This window comes from Apiospora marii (genome assembly GCF_038362585.1).
Source record: "Apiospora marii strain CBS 49790 chromosome Unknown utg000004l_segment0_segment0, whole genome shotgun sequence".
NCBI classification, from domain to species: Eukaryota; Fungi; Ascomycota; class Sordariomycetes; order Amphisphaeriales; family Apiosporaceae; genus Apiospora; species Apiospora marii.
The window spans coordinates 765,052-780,020 of NW_027117375.1; the positions used below are offsets into that span (position 1 = coordinate 765,052).

General features: G+C 53.4%; 2 protein-coding genes across 2 annotated transcripts; one reads left to right on the top strand and one right to left on the bottom strand.

The window, feature by feature from the left end:
• Positions 1-3,258: 3,258 nt before the first annotated feature.
• PG985_006178 (uncharacterized protein) lies at positions 3,259-3,570 on the bottom strand (the record flags this gene model as incomplete). The annotated part of the gene is made up of 1 exon (XM_066825947.1): positions 3,259-3,570. One exon carries the CDS (start codon positions 3,568-3,570, stop codon positions 3,259-3,261), a length of 312 nt encoding a protein of 103 aa, XP_066685554.1.
• A 7,951-nt stretch (positions 3,571-11,521) lies between these two features.
• Positions 11,522-12,915, top strand: PG985_006179 (uncharacterized protein; the record flags this gene model as incomplete). The annotated part of the gene is made up of 3 exons (XM_066825948.1): positions 11,522-11,662; positions 11,717-12,572; positions 12,650-12,915. The coding sequence occupies 3 exons, from the start codon at positions 11,522-11,524 to the stop codon at positions 12,913-12,915; spliced, it is 1,263 nt and encodes a 420-aa protein (XP_066685555.1).
• Positions 12,916-14,969: the final 2,054 nt, after the last annotated feature.

Below are 14,969 nucleotides of genomic sequence, written 5' to 3' on the forward strand. Positions count from 1 at the left end.
CTCAATCTGCGTTTCCAAAAACATGCCTGCATGCCACACATTGTTGCCGTCGTGATGGAGCACCATGAAGCCTCGAGGGATGCCCCCCGTTTCCTGCCCCGTCGCCGCCCCGAGTCATTTGGCAGCATGGAGGACTGGCAACTTCAGTCATGTCAATACATACTGGCTGGCCGTGACAGTGGCACACCTACTACATACACCTTCCAAGGAAATACCGAGTTGTGTGCCTGGGTTTTGCCGACGAGCTGCCAAATCTGAGCAGGGAACCGCTTTTGTTATAGGCAGGGGCCTATACTCTTATACCCTCACCCACCACCAACCCGGTAGCTGATATGGCCTGTCGTTCGGCACGACAACAGAGCAACGACAAGATCCCCAGGAAGAAAAATAGAATAAAATAAAACCGCCTTACTTATCCTCGGCTCGCAAGAGCCATGCATTCTAGGAACATGCACCGGCAGCCGTGGCGCATCATCGCCATTGATCATGGCGACGACACATGTCTGTTTGCCAGCTGGCGCAAGCAAGGGATATGACACCGGTCACGAGTTCTAAAAAAAAAAAAAAAAGTCCGGTACATAGTCCGTAGAGGGCAAGAGGGCAAACAAATTCAACCCACCACCACCCGACCCTTTCTTTATCCGCTTACCTGGCATAGCGCCGAAGTAGTATGTAGTTGATGGAGAACACACAAACGCACGCACGCACGCACGCACCCCTCCCTTCCTGTTTGGCCGTCAAAATACCCCGCTGATGCCGCTGCTGGTGTGGCATAGTATGCACGATATTTGACAACCGCCGTCAGTCGTTTTCGACCCTGCAACCTGGCGTGGGAAGGGCACCGATTGATCAGCCTGACTCGCCCCTGGCCTGCTGGTTCGGGGAACAAACAGACCCGCGCACTAACAGCTGCGCTTCGGTCCAATCTTCGGGTTTGTAAACCGGAACAAGGACTTGCGCATACCCTGGATTGGCTGGCGCTCCCACGACACTGATTCGCGCCCAGGGCAGGTGGGCTTGGCAGGGAACGCAAACTGACTGGCAGGCTGACTGGCGGGGTTGGCTGCACGGAAGGAGCCATGATGGCGAACCGGGCCTGCCTGGGTGGCCTGCATCGACCGCTCGAATCACGACGTACATGTTTTCATGCACGCTACAGCAGCCTCAGATCTCTCCGAACACTTCCCAGAGATCAAATGTTACGAGTCGCATCCGTGCCAAGTACGGATGCAGTAGAATAAAACACATGTCATGCGACGAATAAGAAAAAGCAAGGAGTAGCTTTTACCATCACGAGGTGTTGCAAAGAGGCATGGCGCTGCTATGCAGGTAGCGATGCATGTCTGTCTCTAGGCCCGTCTAGCGGCCGTTGCAAAAGGACCGGCGCTCCTACCGAGCAGGAGGGAATGGAAAGAAAAAGAAAGCAGAGAGGCAAAAATAAGCAAAGCGAGGAAAGGGGGAACGGCCAGCTTAACCGAAGCCACTGGCTGGCCGCTCGATACGTACCGTCATGCTAACGCCATATTACATGCCATATTGCAGCCAAGATATCATCACCCACGCCACCAAATGCCTGGGGGACTGTCCGTTTTGTTTGATGTCGTGTCGTGTCGTTGTCATTGGTTTTTCTTACAAGTAGGCAAATCGGCAGTCTGCTGTCACACCGGTACAGTCTGGCTTGGCTGGTGCTGGTGCTGGTGTTTCCAAAAATTTCTGAACCCCGTAGACATGTTCGGACGGATCTAGGCTCCTGGTTGGCTGGAGTCCGCATCTGCTGCTAGGACAGACGACTGACAAGTTTTTATGCTACCATGCACAGCCTATGCATACGGCTCGGTCCCAAGACATTGTTGACGGCTGACGTGATGGTGCCACACTGCGAGGAAATCAATCTGGTAGTCAGTCATATTCCATCTCTCTCTGATTAGATCTATCGGGCCAGAATACCTGACATATCTCGGGTACTTGCCTTTGGGGGGGGGGGGCATCGAACAGCCCCGCTCGACGACGCAAGACTCTGCCGCCTATGCTGCCTGCATGGTTTGTGTGGTTGGGAACTTCTTCCTTCAGCTGGTGGTAGATGGGGTGCAATACTGGATATCATCCCGCAAGCAGCCGCGAGTGTGCATGCCCGGATGGCCATATCAGGATGCACGCAGCAACATGGGGAAATGGGCCGGGAGTCCAAATCGGCTGTCGAATATGTAATGTGGCCCTGGTATGGTAATGATACGATGCGGCGTATACTTGCGTACTGCCGGGCTCGAATCAGGGCCTTTATCCTCGACGATCCCTGCAACGATGGGACTTACCAAGTCATGCCAGACGCCGTGTTTGCGGATCGGGTCTCTCTTACAGGCTCTTGGGTTCCGGGTCGACCTGCGAGATTGGCGATGTGCGTGCGGTGTCAATCAATCACTTACTGCCCTGCCTATACATTTGGTTGAATGCTTGTGTTCCCACACCCTGTCTGGAAGTAAGGAGCTGGCGAGCTGGCGAGCTGGCTGGCTGGCTGGGCTGGGCCAGAGCCCGTATTGGCACGGCTCCTCAATTTCCAGATCGCCCACTGCAGGGGTTGATGGTAGCATTGACGAGTACCGGATTAATAATACGTAGATTACCCCATTGCGACCTTGAATGGCTGCGTCATCGTGTTGGACGAGCAGCTCGACCGCGAAGAAGGGCCATCCTACGTATCTTTGTTTTCTTGCCTTGTCTGCCCGTGGTTGATGGCTACACCGCATCGTGGGCAGAGACAAAGCTGTGGTCAGTAACGGCCATGCAGTGAAGAGCCCCTTGAAGAATGATTCGCGGATGAACGAGACGAGGACCGAGGGTAAAGAGGGCCCATTCCACAGCCCCGGGGGAGAGCAAGCAAACACAAGGCAGGAGCCCTTCCATCCGAAACGAGCTGAAAGAGAGAGAAGGAGCGCGATACATAGCTGTCGGCGGACGGTTCCAGACAAACCCAATCTATGCTTACCAGTTGTTGAGCCGTGGGCCGAGTCGGATCCGACGATGAAATTGGAAGGCAGAAACAAGATCTGTCGTGCCAGCCTAGCTTGCATGGCGAGCGACTTCCGGCTAATTGCCAGGACAGCCACAGTGGGCAGAGGCAGGCAGGCAGACAGGCAAAAGTGGCCTAAGGCAGGGCAAAGCAAAGCAAGGCGGACGTTGGATTCTTGTTAATCCCGCCCGCTAGGTCAGAGCTAGGTTACCAGCGTAGCAGTCGAGGCTTCGAGTGCGCGAAAGATGATGCTAAAGGGGGGGAGGCAAGCCACGACTTTCCCGCTTTGAGGAATTGTCGCGAATGGCTGGGTGGTAGGTGCGCCCTCCAATGTCCACAGGCCGACAGGGTTCCGGGCCCAAGAAGGTGGATGCAGGAGCAGTCTGCCAGTCTCCCAGTACAGGGCGGCCAGGGGCCCACCGTGATTGGAGGGAGGCGGATCTTACTTGGCTGAGGCCATGTGCGTGGATCTGACCGATGCGATGGATGGCAGCGGCAGCGGCTCGGGAACCCTCCTCTAGCGCATCGCGCACGCGCCTTGGGCCGATGGGGGCTCGTGCCATCGAGGGCGGACCTTTAATTACCTCGTCCTCCTCCTCCGTCTCCTTCTTACTCACTGTACGGTGGTATTATTGATTGTTTGGATGCTTGCTGTCAATATATCGGTAGGTGACTATAGGCGTATACAGGAACGAATCGGGTTCATATTGCGACGATGCCAATATGCCTCGCTAGGTCTTGCCTGCTGTCGCGCCCGGTCCTCGGCTCCCGCCGTCTGCAAAATATGTGAGCCACAATACCACCTCTGCTGTAGAGTCGTATCCGTCGATGCTGCCTCCATCGATTGGAAGCAAGTGGAGGTTGGGGGTTGCAGGTTGTTCTGTAAAGCCCCCCCTGCGGTCCATATCGGTACTGTACTGTCGTAGTCTCGATGACAGGGAATCAAACAGAGCCGGTAGCAAGTGACAAATAACCAAAACATTGGGTGGGTGGTAGCGCATATGCAGCATGTCCAAAATATGTGGGAGGGGAGGGACGAACAAGAACAATCAAGGGAGAGGAGCTGCCTGCTGTGACGTGACGGGTTTGCTGGCGTGTTCCCATTCATGGCAGCGGTGAAAGGCGTCGACAGCAAGTACCAGATCACTAGGTACGTTCGAGAACAGCTCCTCACCCTCACCCCGAGCCCATCGCGTGCCCGGCAAATTGGATGTTGATGCCGAGCCATTTACGCCATCGGCAAAGGGAGAGATCGCCTCGCAGGGGAACCGGTGGGTCGGTAACAGCCTGGCTAACTGTCCCCTATTTGATCTGGATGCGTTCAATTGATTGATTGGACACGTTACCTCCAATATCCGTCCCAAGATGTAGGTTATGTAGGTAGTTAAGGCAGAAACTATGGATGTGCATTGATTGATGCACACGCCAACGTGCCTTATAGTAAAGGGCCCTTTTAATTTGGAGTTACGTGAAAGGTAATACGACCGACCACACCGCCTGCCAAGACTCGGAGCCGATCAAAGATCGAAACAATGGTGAATCGCAAGTCAGTCAACCTGTACATTAGGTATGTAGGCAGGCCACGATGATTTTCGGGTGATGGATTTCGGGCTTTGGAGGAGGACGTTGTGTTTGTACACGCTGCGTAGCATTATGTTCGGTGAGCCGAGGTACCTGAAACACACGGTGCATACCTCCAGCCTCCAGTGCTGGGTAGAGGCTCCCAGACTCCCAGACTCCCAGTGAGTCCTACCACAGATACATATGTACCTCACCTTTGTACGCCCAGCAAATCACGCCGCAGTGGTTCCCTTCCGTTTGGTTTAGGCAACTCTGGTTCGACGTGATCTGCAGCTACTCCATCTACGGATGGCCCCTATACATCACGCGGAAGTACGGGTTCGCTCCTGCCCCAAGGAAAATTGCCCCGACGGAAAGTACCGGTACTCACGACAGGCCAGTTGAGCTCAGTGCTGGAGCTGGGCCGGTGTAGTGGGAGGACTTGCCAGGGTTCGGGACCACCACCGTGCCGTAGCTTACATGCGATATAAACAAGTAAGAATCGATAACGCCACCGTGTGTCGCCTTCCAAAAGGAAGCTGACGGGAAAGAATTGGTGCCTATCGAACGTTGAAGTGGCTTTGAGACATGCATTTCTGTGGAAAGTTTGCAGTTGCATCTAGACAGACGCCCGGGACTTGTCCGATGACACCGGTGTGGTGGATGGAAATGGAAATCCATCCATTTGATCCGTTTCCCTCTTCCACCGAACTACTTGTCCCTGCCACTACTTACCGCCCTCGATGGCCGCGGGAAGATTGGATGGCTTGAAATGGAACAACGGCTAGATCCCTCATGGAACCCCCCACTCGTCACTGGACCCAAATTCAAGATGTGGCACGTTATAGAAAACGTGCTTAGGTATTTAGTTGGCTGGCTGGCTGGCCGGTCGGCTGGTTGGCTTAGCGGCCGAGTCATGCTATAAAAAGATCTAGGCATCCGGACGGCTGTCCTTCCAAGTGTCATTCTGGTGGCCCAGGCGTTGGCGGGCTGGAATGAGGAAATGACTTGCAGGACAAACAAACACATTCGCCTGTCTACCTACATTACCTGATCACCGACAGCACCTCAAAAGCACGTCTTCGGAAAAGTTTGCCAACGTGAAAAAATGGATGTTGCAATCCGTGAGCTGACAAGGTACATGACATTAAGTGGCATTGTAGAGAAACACAGGCAGTGTTGGTTTGATACGTACTTCGTTTTGTATCCGAGCGTTGAGATGTTGCTCCCATGAAAAAGTGAAGAAGAGCCGCCTGGCTGACTCGGGACAAGTTGGGAGGGCCTGATTCTGTCCCCAGCCGGGTGGTATGCGAACGACGCACTGCCATCTCGCACAACTATAATTCCAGATGATCGGAGATGATCGACTAGTCAACCCACCGAGATACAGCAGGCCAAAACAACCACTGTTTCCTGCTCTGGGCTTGCACTGGGTCATGACCTGTCGTCGTACCTGAAAAATAAGACAGTGCCTGACATCGCTTTGACAGCAGTTGCGGGACCTTCATCATCCTGTAAGTATGGGATTCCAGACCGTCAGGCACGTGCTTCATCTTCGCTCCCCCATCCGTTCCCGCCGGAGGCGCATTGACGGTTAGACGTTAGACTTCCGTCGAGAAAGAAAGGTGGTTCTAGTGGTAATGAATGACAGATGACTTTTGCATCCAATCGCAAGCCTCGCTGCCCTCCGCGGTGCCTGTTCTAATCGGACGATTTTTCCAGGGCTAATAAGCTAATCGGACCTGATCTGCGGCATCTGCCATCCAACATCCAAGCAGAGCAGCGTAGCCCCCCGAACCAGATGCATGATACTGCGATGGAACGCCGGTCCGATGATCGATGATCGCTATCCGTTGCTGCCATGCCGGCCGCCTCTGCCCCCCCCCCCAAAAAAAAAATGTTGGGCCAAGCTACGGTGTTTGTTCCAAAAACTAAACCTCGTAAAAAACGTGGTTCTTACATGAGTAGGCGTGCTGACGAAGATAACGTATATGATTAACGGACGAGCCTCTTTCGTTGGAACGTTCCATGGGCTGGCTGTCCTATCCCTACGACCGCTACAAACGTCAAACCGTCAAACGATACCGCCCATGGCGCTTTGTCTTGCCTGTCGGTCCTCGCGGCAGCCTCACAGTAAGGCGGGCAGCTAACAATTTAAGCAGCGCTGGCCTAATCTACCTGTAGTACGGAGTACCAGTATGATGGGCTTTTTGCATTGACTTGCCTACTTAGGTTGCTATTCTCCTCGGCTTCATCCATCACCCAGCCATGCGCAGTCTAGAAACGGAGCTGCGCTCGCCTTGGGCTGGGCACGGCATGCCACCAATGGAGAAAAAGGAAAAAAAAAGGGATTTCGGAAGTATTTATAAACATAGCATTAAAGACAAGAACCTGCAGGCGGTTGGTAGTACCGTAGAATCATGACTCAAAATGCAAACGACGGGACAGGCAAAAGTCAATTGATCGTCAAGCTGCCCGCTGTCACGGAGTGGTTTCTACACTCGCACCTATCAAATTCGACCAGGAGGGATTTAACGCCTGCAGCTGTTGAGCCTGCCGCCGGTATGCTGATGAGGTGAAAATGTGCATGGTTGTTTTTCTTGTCGAGGTAGACCCTGAATTTGGTCTGATGCTGCAACGCTCTGTTCGGTTTGGATGCATCGACAAACTCATTTACTGCTGGCCTAGCCTTGTGTAGTAAGAAGTAATGGCCGGCTAGTGAGGCTAGAAGCCGCCCTGAAACATGGTAAACGGCAGGGGCATCACCGAAACGTCACCCTCCGTCAGACTACAGCAATTCGCAGCTTGGGGATATGTAGGAACGGCCTACCAGACGCGCGCGCGGGCTGTGATGGATGCATCCCCATGGTAAGTGGTGAAGAAGATCTCATGGATGGAGGAAACGGGCAGAATACCGTGGCGACGCATTAATGCTTCGGGGCAATCATGTCTTGAATCTTGGGCCGTAGAATAACCCGTGTGACGCGTGAGCTATAAGTTTTTCTGCTTGGTCACAAAGAAGCTTCTTGCTTGTCCGATCCCTCCATCCCCTGACTTGTTAATGTTCATGGCAGGCCTGACGTAGTTGCAGGCATCTGTCGCCCTCGCCTCGGATTCTCGAAATGACCAACCGAGACTGGCGCGCCTTTGGCGGCTGGTGACTGGTCAGTGGCGGAAGTTGCCATTATTTCCCGTCTGCGTCTGCTATGATGTACACCTATAGCCGCAGGCTTCTTAGCGTCCATCGGCCGGTGGTAGAGCCGAAACAGGCCACCGTCTCATTCGGTACCTAGTCTCGTAGTCACTACCTAGATGGAATGGAAGCGTTGTAATAACACTCACGTTATATACATTAATGTATCCAGAGCGAAAAGAAGTGGTGGCAGTCTCTAGGTCGGGTGTGTCAGGTGTTCAATTTCCGGTGCAAACCGCCAGGTATATGGATGCAAATGCGAATAACGACAACCCGGCCCAAGGCATCAATGAAGCCGCCATGTATGGATACATGTATGTAGCGAGGCCGGCTTGCTGGGTCACCAATATGCGCCGGGGTACGCCCAGATCTCAAATCCGAGGTGATTAATCACGTCAAAGACGATCATCCAGTCTGCAGCCGCCAGTGGGAAGGTGTTTGCCCTTTGCTGTCTTCCCCGTGCTCGCTGCTGCGACGCCGGGGAACAAAAACCGCCAGTGTGTGTGTGTGTGTGTGTGTGTGTGTGTGTGTGTGTGTGTGTGTGTGTGTGTGTGTGTGTGTGTGTGTGTGTGTGTGTGTGTGTGCATGTGTGGGTGCGTGCCGTCTTCAGGCAGAGACACCATCCAACTAGCTCGTCTGCAGCCTCTGAGACATTATGGTATGTTCTTGGTGTTGAAGAACAAGATTTGTTAGTGTAGATTCGGCACCACATGGTGATCCTCCTGCCGGCCGTGCAATGCAACCGTAGTGACCTCCCAACAACAACAACAATAACAATAACAGCGGCCGTCAACATTAATAGCAGCCCTTTTGAGGCAAACTCTCGCTGCACCTCCCCTACGAGGCACGGAGGCACGCACGCAGGCCATGTTAGGTTGGCTCATAACGTCTTCTCCCGAGTCTATTTCTCGGGTAGCAGATGAACCAACAATGCCATCGCTGCCACCCACCCACCCACTCACAGCCCGCTGAAAGAGGAAATTGATTTGCCTTTCTGGAGCTGGTACCAATTGTTCGGTACTTGGTGTGGTGAGTGTGGTGAGTCTGGGAGAGAGGGAATGTGTGTGTGTGTGTGTGTGTTGTGTGTGATGTCCAACTCTCTTGGCCTATGTATGTATGCATGCATGTTATTAATGTACTTGGCCTAGCTATCCCTATCGATCGCTTCGCTTCGCTTTGCATCATCACCGAGGACGCTGGCAAAACCAAACCTTCTTGTTGGGTTCGGCAGCCTGCAGTGAGTTGGAATTCCTTTGTTCAATCGGGCTGTCGGTCCCGTAAGGATGGATTGCTTTTCACGCACGCATATCCCTACGTCCCCAGTACTGTCTTCTGTACTGTCCAGCCCAGGCGAGTAATAATATAGTCCGTCAGTCAGGCAGTCCGCGACCCTTGAATTGGTGCAACGGGAATAACACACAGATGCACACAGCATGATGGGACTATGCATTGCTCTGCTGCTGCTACTTACCTCTCTGCTCACGCCTGACTAGCCCTTTTGCACCTGACTTGGCCGTCAAATGGCCAACGACCGTGCCGTAGTATTCTCAAAGTAACCTACCGCTTTGGGGCATGCCTTCGTCGTACCCCAATCAGTCCTACCGTATTCTCTTAGAAAATTCGACGTTCGCACCACTTTTATCTCAGCCATAGCAGAGCTCTTATTGGCCAGAACACCTCGCTTCTCGGATTTATTGGGTATGATCACCTTTTGGCTCGTTACCCCACGAAAGTTGACCAATCAGTGCTTCCAAATAAAAGTGGTACGAACGTCGAATTTTCTGAGAGAATACGGTAGTCGTCGATACTGTCGGGAGAGGCTAGAACAGGTACAGGCGCACGCACACCACCGACCGCTGCTCAATTATGTACATACTCGATTGATGGCTGCATCGAAGTGCCTGCCTCCCACTACGATTCGAGTCTTAAGCAGTCTAAGCATGTAGGAGAAAAGACGCATGCACCTCACACCCACTTCGCTAGCCAGCCCACAAATGCGCTGACTAGGGTCGACCCCGGTAACTTCATCCTTCCATCGGGCAATTTCATCTGGACATCTGGATCAGAACAAGAACGGTCGCGGTCCGGGGTCCTGCACCCCTGCTGGTGCATACTACACTTCTCTAGCGGCCCTTCGTGTCACTTCGTCCACTTCCATGGATGCTGGCTTAGGTACCGTACCTACCCTACTTCCACTACTACCACGATCAGCCAGCTAGCTAGGTAGCGTCCGCTCCTTGCCCTGCCTGTGCTGTGCTCACTGTTCAGTGTGCTGTTTGGTGTCTGGCGGTTCGGTTTTTTTCTTCTTCTTTTCTTTCTTTCTTTCCAGTGCTGTCTTCACACCCCCCAGGCCGACACGCCCCCGTACCCACCTCACTTTCCACCCTCTTGTCTCTTGTCTCTCACCCACTTTGCCCACCTGCCGCTCGCTCTCTTACTGTAGGTACCTTACCCTGACCCAGGACCTCGATTCGGGCCCCATAACCATGTCCACGCTTGGGTATCTCGACTGCCCTAGCATATGCCTGGCAAGTCTCAACAGTCCGGTTGTCGTTGTCCACACAAAGGGAACGCCACAGGCATCAGGGGCCTTCGTGTGTGGGGATGCAGTTATTCATTGGCAGAGTACTTGCTCTGCTCGCCCTCACGCACCACGCTCTCTCCCCCATCTCTTTCATCTGGAAGTACAGTAGCAGCAGGCAGCGGATCATCACTGTCGTCCCCTAGGAAGTCCTTACTCTCTCTCCCCCCTTCTGAGCTTCAGTGTCATCCTTGTCCCATGGCTCGCATGGTCAGGCTCTTTACGGTTTAGTTCCTCCCCCGTCAAAACCGTCTCTCCACACCCGGAAGGGGGCTTTCTTTCCCAACTCCAACATTGAAAAGCCATCCCAAGCCTCTACTACTCGTCCAAGACGCCTCTTCGTTTCCGTTCACCTCAACCGTTCCTTGCCCAGATTCTAGCTGGTCACCTTTTACCGGACTCGTCTGAGGCTGTCTTTGTGTCAGTTCGTCTTGAGACTAGAAAATATTAAAATTTGGATCTCGAGCGTTGCTTGTTCCTTCCGTCTTCGAACTCTCTGTCATTGCCTATTTGGGGGGCATCATCTGTGCGTCTGCTTGTTGATCCACAACATCGAGACCATCTCCAGAGGTCACAGCTCCTCTCGTTTTACAAAAAGACGCTCGTCTGCAACCGGTCCAGCCGTTGGTGTTTGCTTATGCTTCACCCTCTTTGGAACATCCTCTCATATACCGGTCTCTTTGCTTGGTTTATCGACAACAAGGGCATCTCATTCGTTTTCGAAGCCCTTCGGCAACCATATACACCAACACCCGAGTACATCTTGTTTCTGCTCGACACTCTCTTTCAGCTCAACATTGTTTGCCCGTCTTGGATAGGGCAACAACCACGCAAACTCGACACTGCATCACATCCACCACCTCGCTTGGTCTCTGTCCGTTCTGCATTCAGAATCAGTCGATGAACTAAACGCCGGGTCATCCAAGTCCACTACACCCTTCGGTACTTTCACCACTCGAGAGGCCTCTTCCGCCGGTTCAGGTTTGAGGTAAGAACCCCTTTGTCACCCAGGCGCCCATATCATGTCTCGGCCCATCCAGTCCACCCGTACTCACCTTGGTAATAGGCATCGAGAGCCAGCCAGCCTTTCGGACTCTTTTGACTATTTAGGGGCATGGAATATACCCCACGACGGCTTCCAGAGATACATAACTTGGATACCTCGCCAACCACTTGCAAAATGTCTACTCTCACTATGCCCGCCCCTCAACAGCACACCGGTTTTCATCGTGAGTTCGCGTGGCAGGAGACTCGCTCGTCCGAGCCTGTTCATCAGTCCAGGAACAACATGGAGAAGATCGCCTTGCCCTCTATTCGCCAGGTATGTTACACCTTCCCTGCTCGACGGGATAGTGCACACTAACAAGTACCCCAGGCTTTCCCCGAGCTCCAACTACGAGTTCAGCACGATGGGGCTGCGAGAACACCATCGTCCACAACCTCGCCTGTGGCTGGCCCGGCCGGCACCATGACGCCGCCAGAATACGTACATTCCCCCAACTGCAGCAGCAAGAGGCGAAGGCTTTCTTTTGAAGATGACAGAGAGGGTGAGCGGGCCAGTCAAGTTCCCCGGCTCTACACCAACCCGGGGGCACCCATGGTGATGCATCAGTCTCCTCCATCCCGTTCGATCCCGCGGCCTGCACAAGATTCATGGCCTTCATCAAACAGGACGAGCCCGTATCTGCCCTCTGGAGCACTCCCCTCGATGCAAACGCCAGCACCTATGGAGGTGCGGGAGCGAATCGAAGCGCGCCCAACACTCCCGAGCCTGCCACGCATGGAATTTGAGCGGCGCTCGGCTCCGATGCACAGGGTTTGCAGCCAGTCTGGAGAGGAGTATATGCAGGAGTCCATGAGACCCCGAGTCAGCCACCCCAGTGGGCCCTCGATGGAGGCGCCGGCTCCCGTATACAGGGCACCGAGTTACAGCTACGGCGGTTACCATCCGTCCAGAGTACAGTCATTGTCGGTTGGATCCATACACCCTTTTGACAGGGCGCCTTATTCGGCAGCGGCGGCGTACGGTCATCACTTCCAGGACTCGTTCATGAGGATGGGCGACTACGGAATGGGAATGGGCGGGGACAACAAACAACGCAAACGCCGCGGGAATTTGCCCAAGGAAACAACCGACAAGCTGCGTGCCTGGTTCGTGGCACACTTGCACCACCCGTACCCGACCGAGGACGAGAAACAAAGCCTGATGCGTCGGACTGGATTGCAAATGAGTAAGCCGACTTCCTCCTTCCCCCCGAACTGGGTTTTCGACGGCTAGAAACTAACGTATTCTCTTCTCCCCCCTTAGACCAAATCTCCAACTGGTTCATCAATGCGCGTCGCCGCCAACTGCCTACGATGATCAACAACGCCCGTGCCGAATCAGATGCCATGTCTGGTCGAGGCGGTGATGGCAAAGTGCTGCCGTCCACTGAGAGGGCCGACTACGACCACAACGCTAAGCGCAACAGCGTCCCACTAAGCGAAGGCGAAGCTAGTAACTTTGACGATGTCGAGTTAGATGGCATGGCCCGTCGAAGAGGCTCGAGCCATTTCAAGCGGGGCAGCATCTGATGGCCTCGCCTCGCCAACGACGACTACTTTTTGTCTTCTACGACATGTATTACTACACCACACTTTATATTCTTTAGATGTCGACGACGAGAACGCACTCGCACATGTCGACCTGATGCCGGCAACGAACCGACGACTGTTATGTCTGGCTATATTCAGCTATATGTTTATTTATTTTCCCTTTTTGTCTTTATATCGGCGACGGATCAACAGTGTATACGCAACCATCAAACGGGGTGGGCTAAAACAGGATGGGACATATACATCCAACGGCAGGGGATGGGGAGTAGAAGGGCGTTACCGCTCACAGCGCAGGATTGGGAGGGGTGTATTGTTTTAGAGGAAATCAGCATTGACGGCAGCCAGCGGGCGAGTTCCCAGCTACGAAGCGAAGCCAGGACTTAGTCGTAGTAGTATTATACCCATAAACGGTTCAATTGATTAAATTGGAAGTCATTCGAAAAACATGCCTGTTGCCAAAATCACATCGTTGAGTGGCAATAATGCCCCTTGTCCGCCTCTGGATCCCGAATCATGAACACAGAGCTGTCCTCTTCGCCCGCAGAAGCCGGCTTGATGATACTGATCTGCATTCGAGACTGCGCTTGGTGACTGCTACTACCCAACCTAACATTGGCCCGAAGCCATCACCGAGTTCTGTACGCCAAGATCCAATTGGTGCGTCATAGGTATGTAAGCAAGCAAGCAGCTCGATGAGCAGTTCCCGGTGATGGCCAGGGTCCCATATCTGGGGTGGCATTTTCCCTGACGGATCGAGCGCTACTGCAGCTGTCGCAATAAGATTTGCGAGATTGGGTTTCTCCCATACATGATTGACCTGTCTTGGAACTATCAGTCCCAATGGAGAAAGCAGGGAGAGACAGGCAGGTCAGGACAAGACAGGCAACATATTACTCGCAGGGACAAAGCACCAGGGCAAGCTTTCGCCTCTGGCCCATCGCACAGACAAGATAGACAGACTGAAGAACAGGCCACTGCAAGGTACGAACGGGCCCAGCAGGTGGTGTTGTCGAAGAAGAAGCCTTATCGCAGGAGAAGCGAACCGAGTTGCTCGTGCTGTTGCCCCCTGCCCGTGTAAGCATTTTCGGTTGTTATTACCAGAATCTGAATGCGATTTACGTACATGCCCAGTCGCAAACACAACGGTTATCGATACCAGCGAATCCCGATCCGGCTTTCAGCCCAGTCCGTAAATCCTCCGTCCGTTGTTTTTTCTTCGGACAAAAATGGGTTGGGTTGATTGTGCTAGTGCCGTCCAGCCATTTAGACTTCCAAGGGTCTCACTTCCCATCCTCGAATGGAGAGCTCTAGAGGTCGACGACAAGCCCAGTCGGGGTGTGTCAGGTGTCGGTTGGAACGGTGACGGAGAGATGGCCTCCTCCCCAATCCCCAAAGAGTGCCAATCTTGGCGTTCTTGCTTGGTCGTTCGTGGCTGTCTTAGCCTTTCGGCCTGTCCAAACTCTGCTGCTCTGACTGCAGGTCACTCACCGGGTCTCACACGCCTCTTGGGGCTGATCTAATGCACCACCGTTTACGGGTTGCGTTACCGCTGAGGGAGGCTGGGAGGGTGGTCATGGTCACTCAGTCATTCAGTCACTCAGATGTCTCCTTACTGACTTACATAACGCTACGCTACTCATCCAGGCATGTACTTGGTCACCCTCGAAAGTTTCGGGAGAGTGAGAGAGAGAGAAGGGATGTCCATCAGCTGATTCTCGACAGCGGGCAGACACCGGGAGCATGTGTGTCTGTGTGTATACATGCCGTCAACCCGAAAGAGGTGAGACCATCAGGTACAGGGTCAGGTGGTGTTGGTGGCTCTCTGTTCTACCTTGCTACTAGAGCAGGGGGGAGGTATGTATGTATCGGCCATGGCTACGAAGCTCCCCCTTGTTGTTGTTGAAAATCCCTGGCGTTGACTGCTCTTCACATGTGTGTGTGCAGGTGGGAGTGCGATGCTAATTGAATTTATGCCCGGTATGTATTACTGAACTTTTTTAACTACACTGCAGTCTCATTCACTCTTTTGGGAG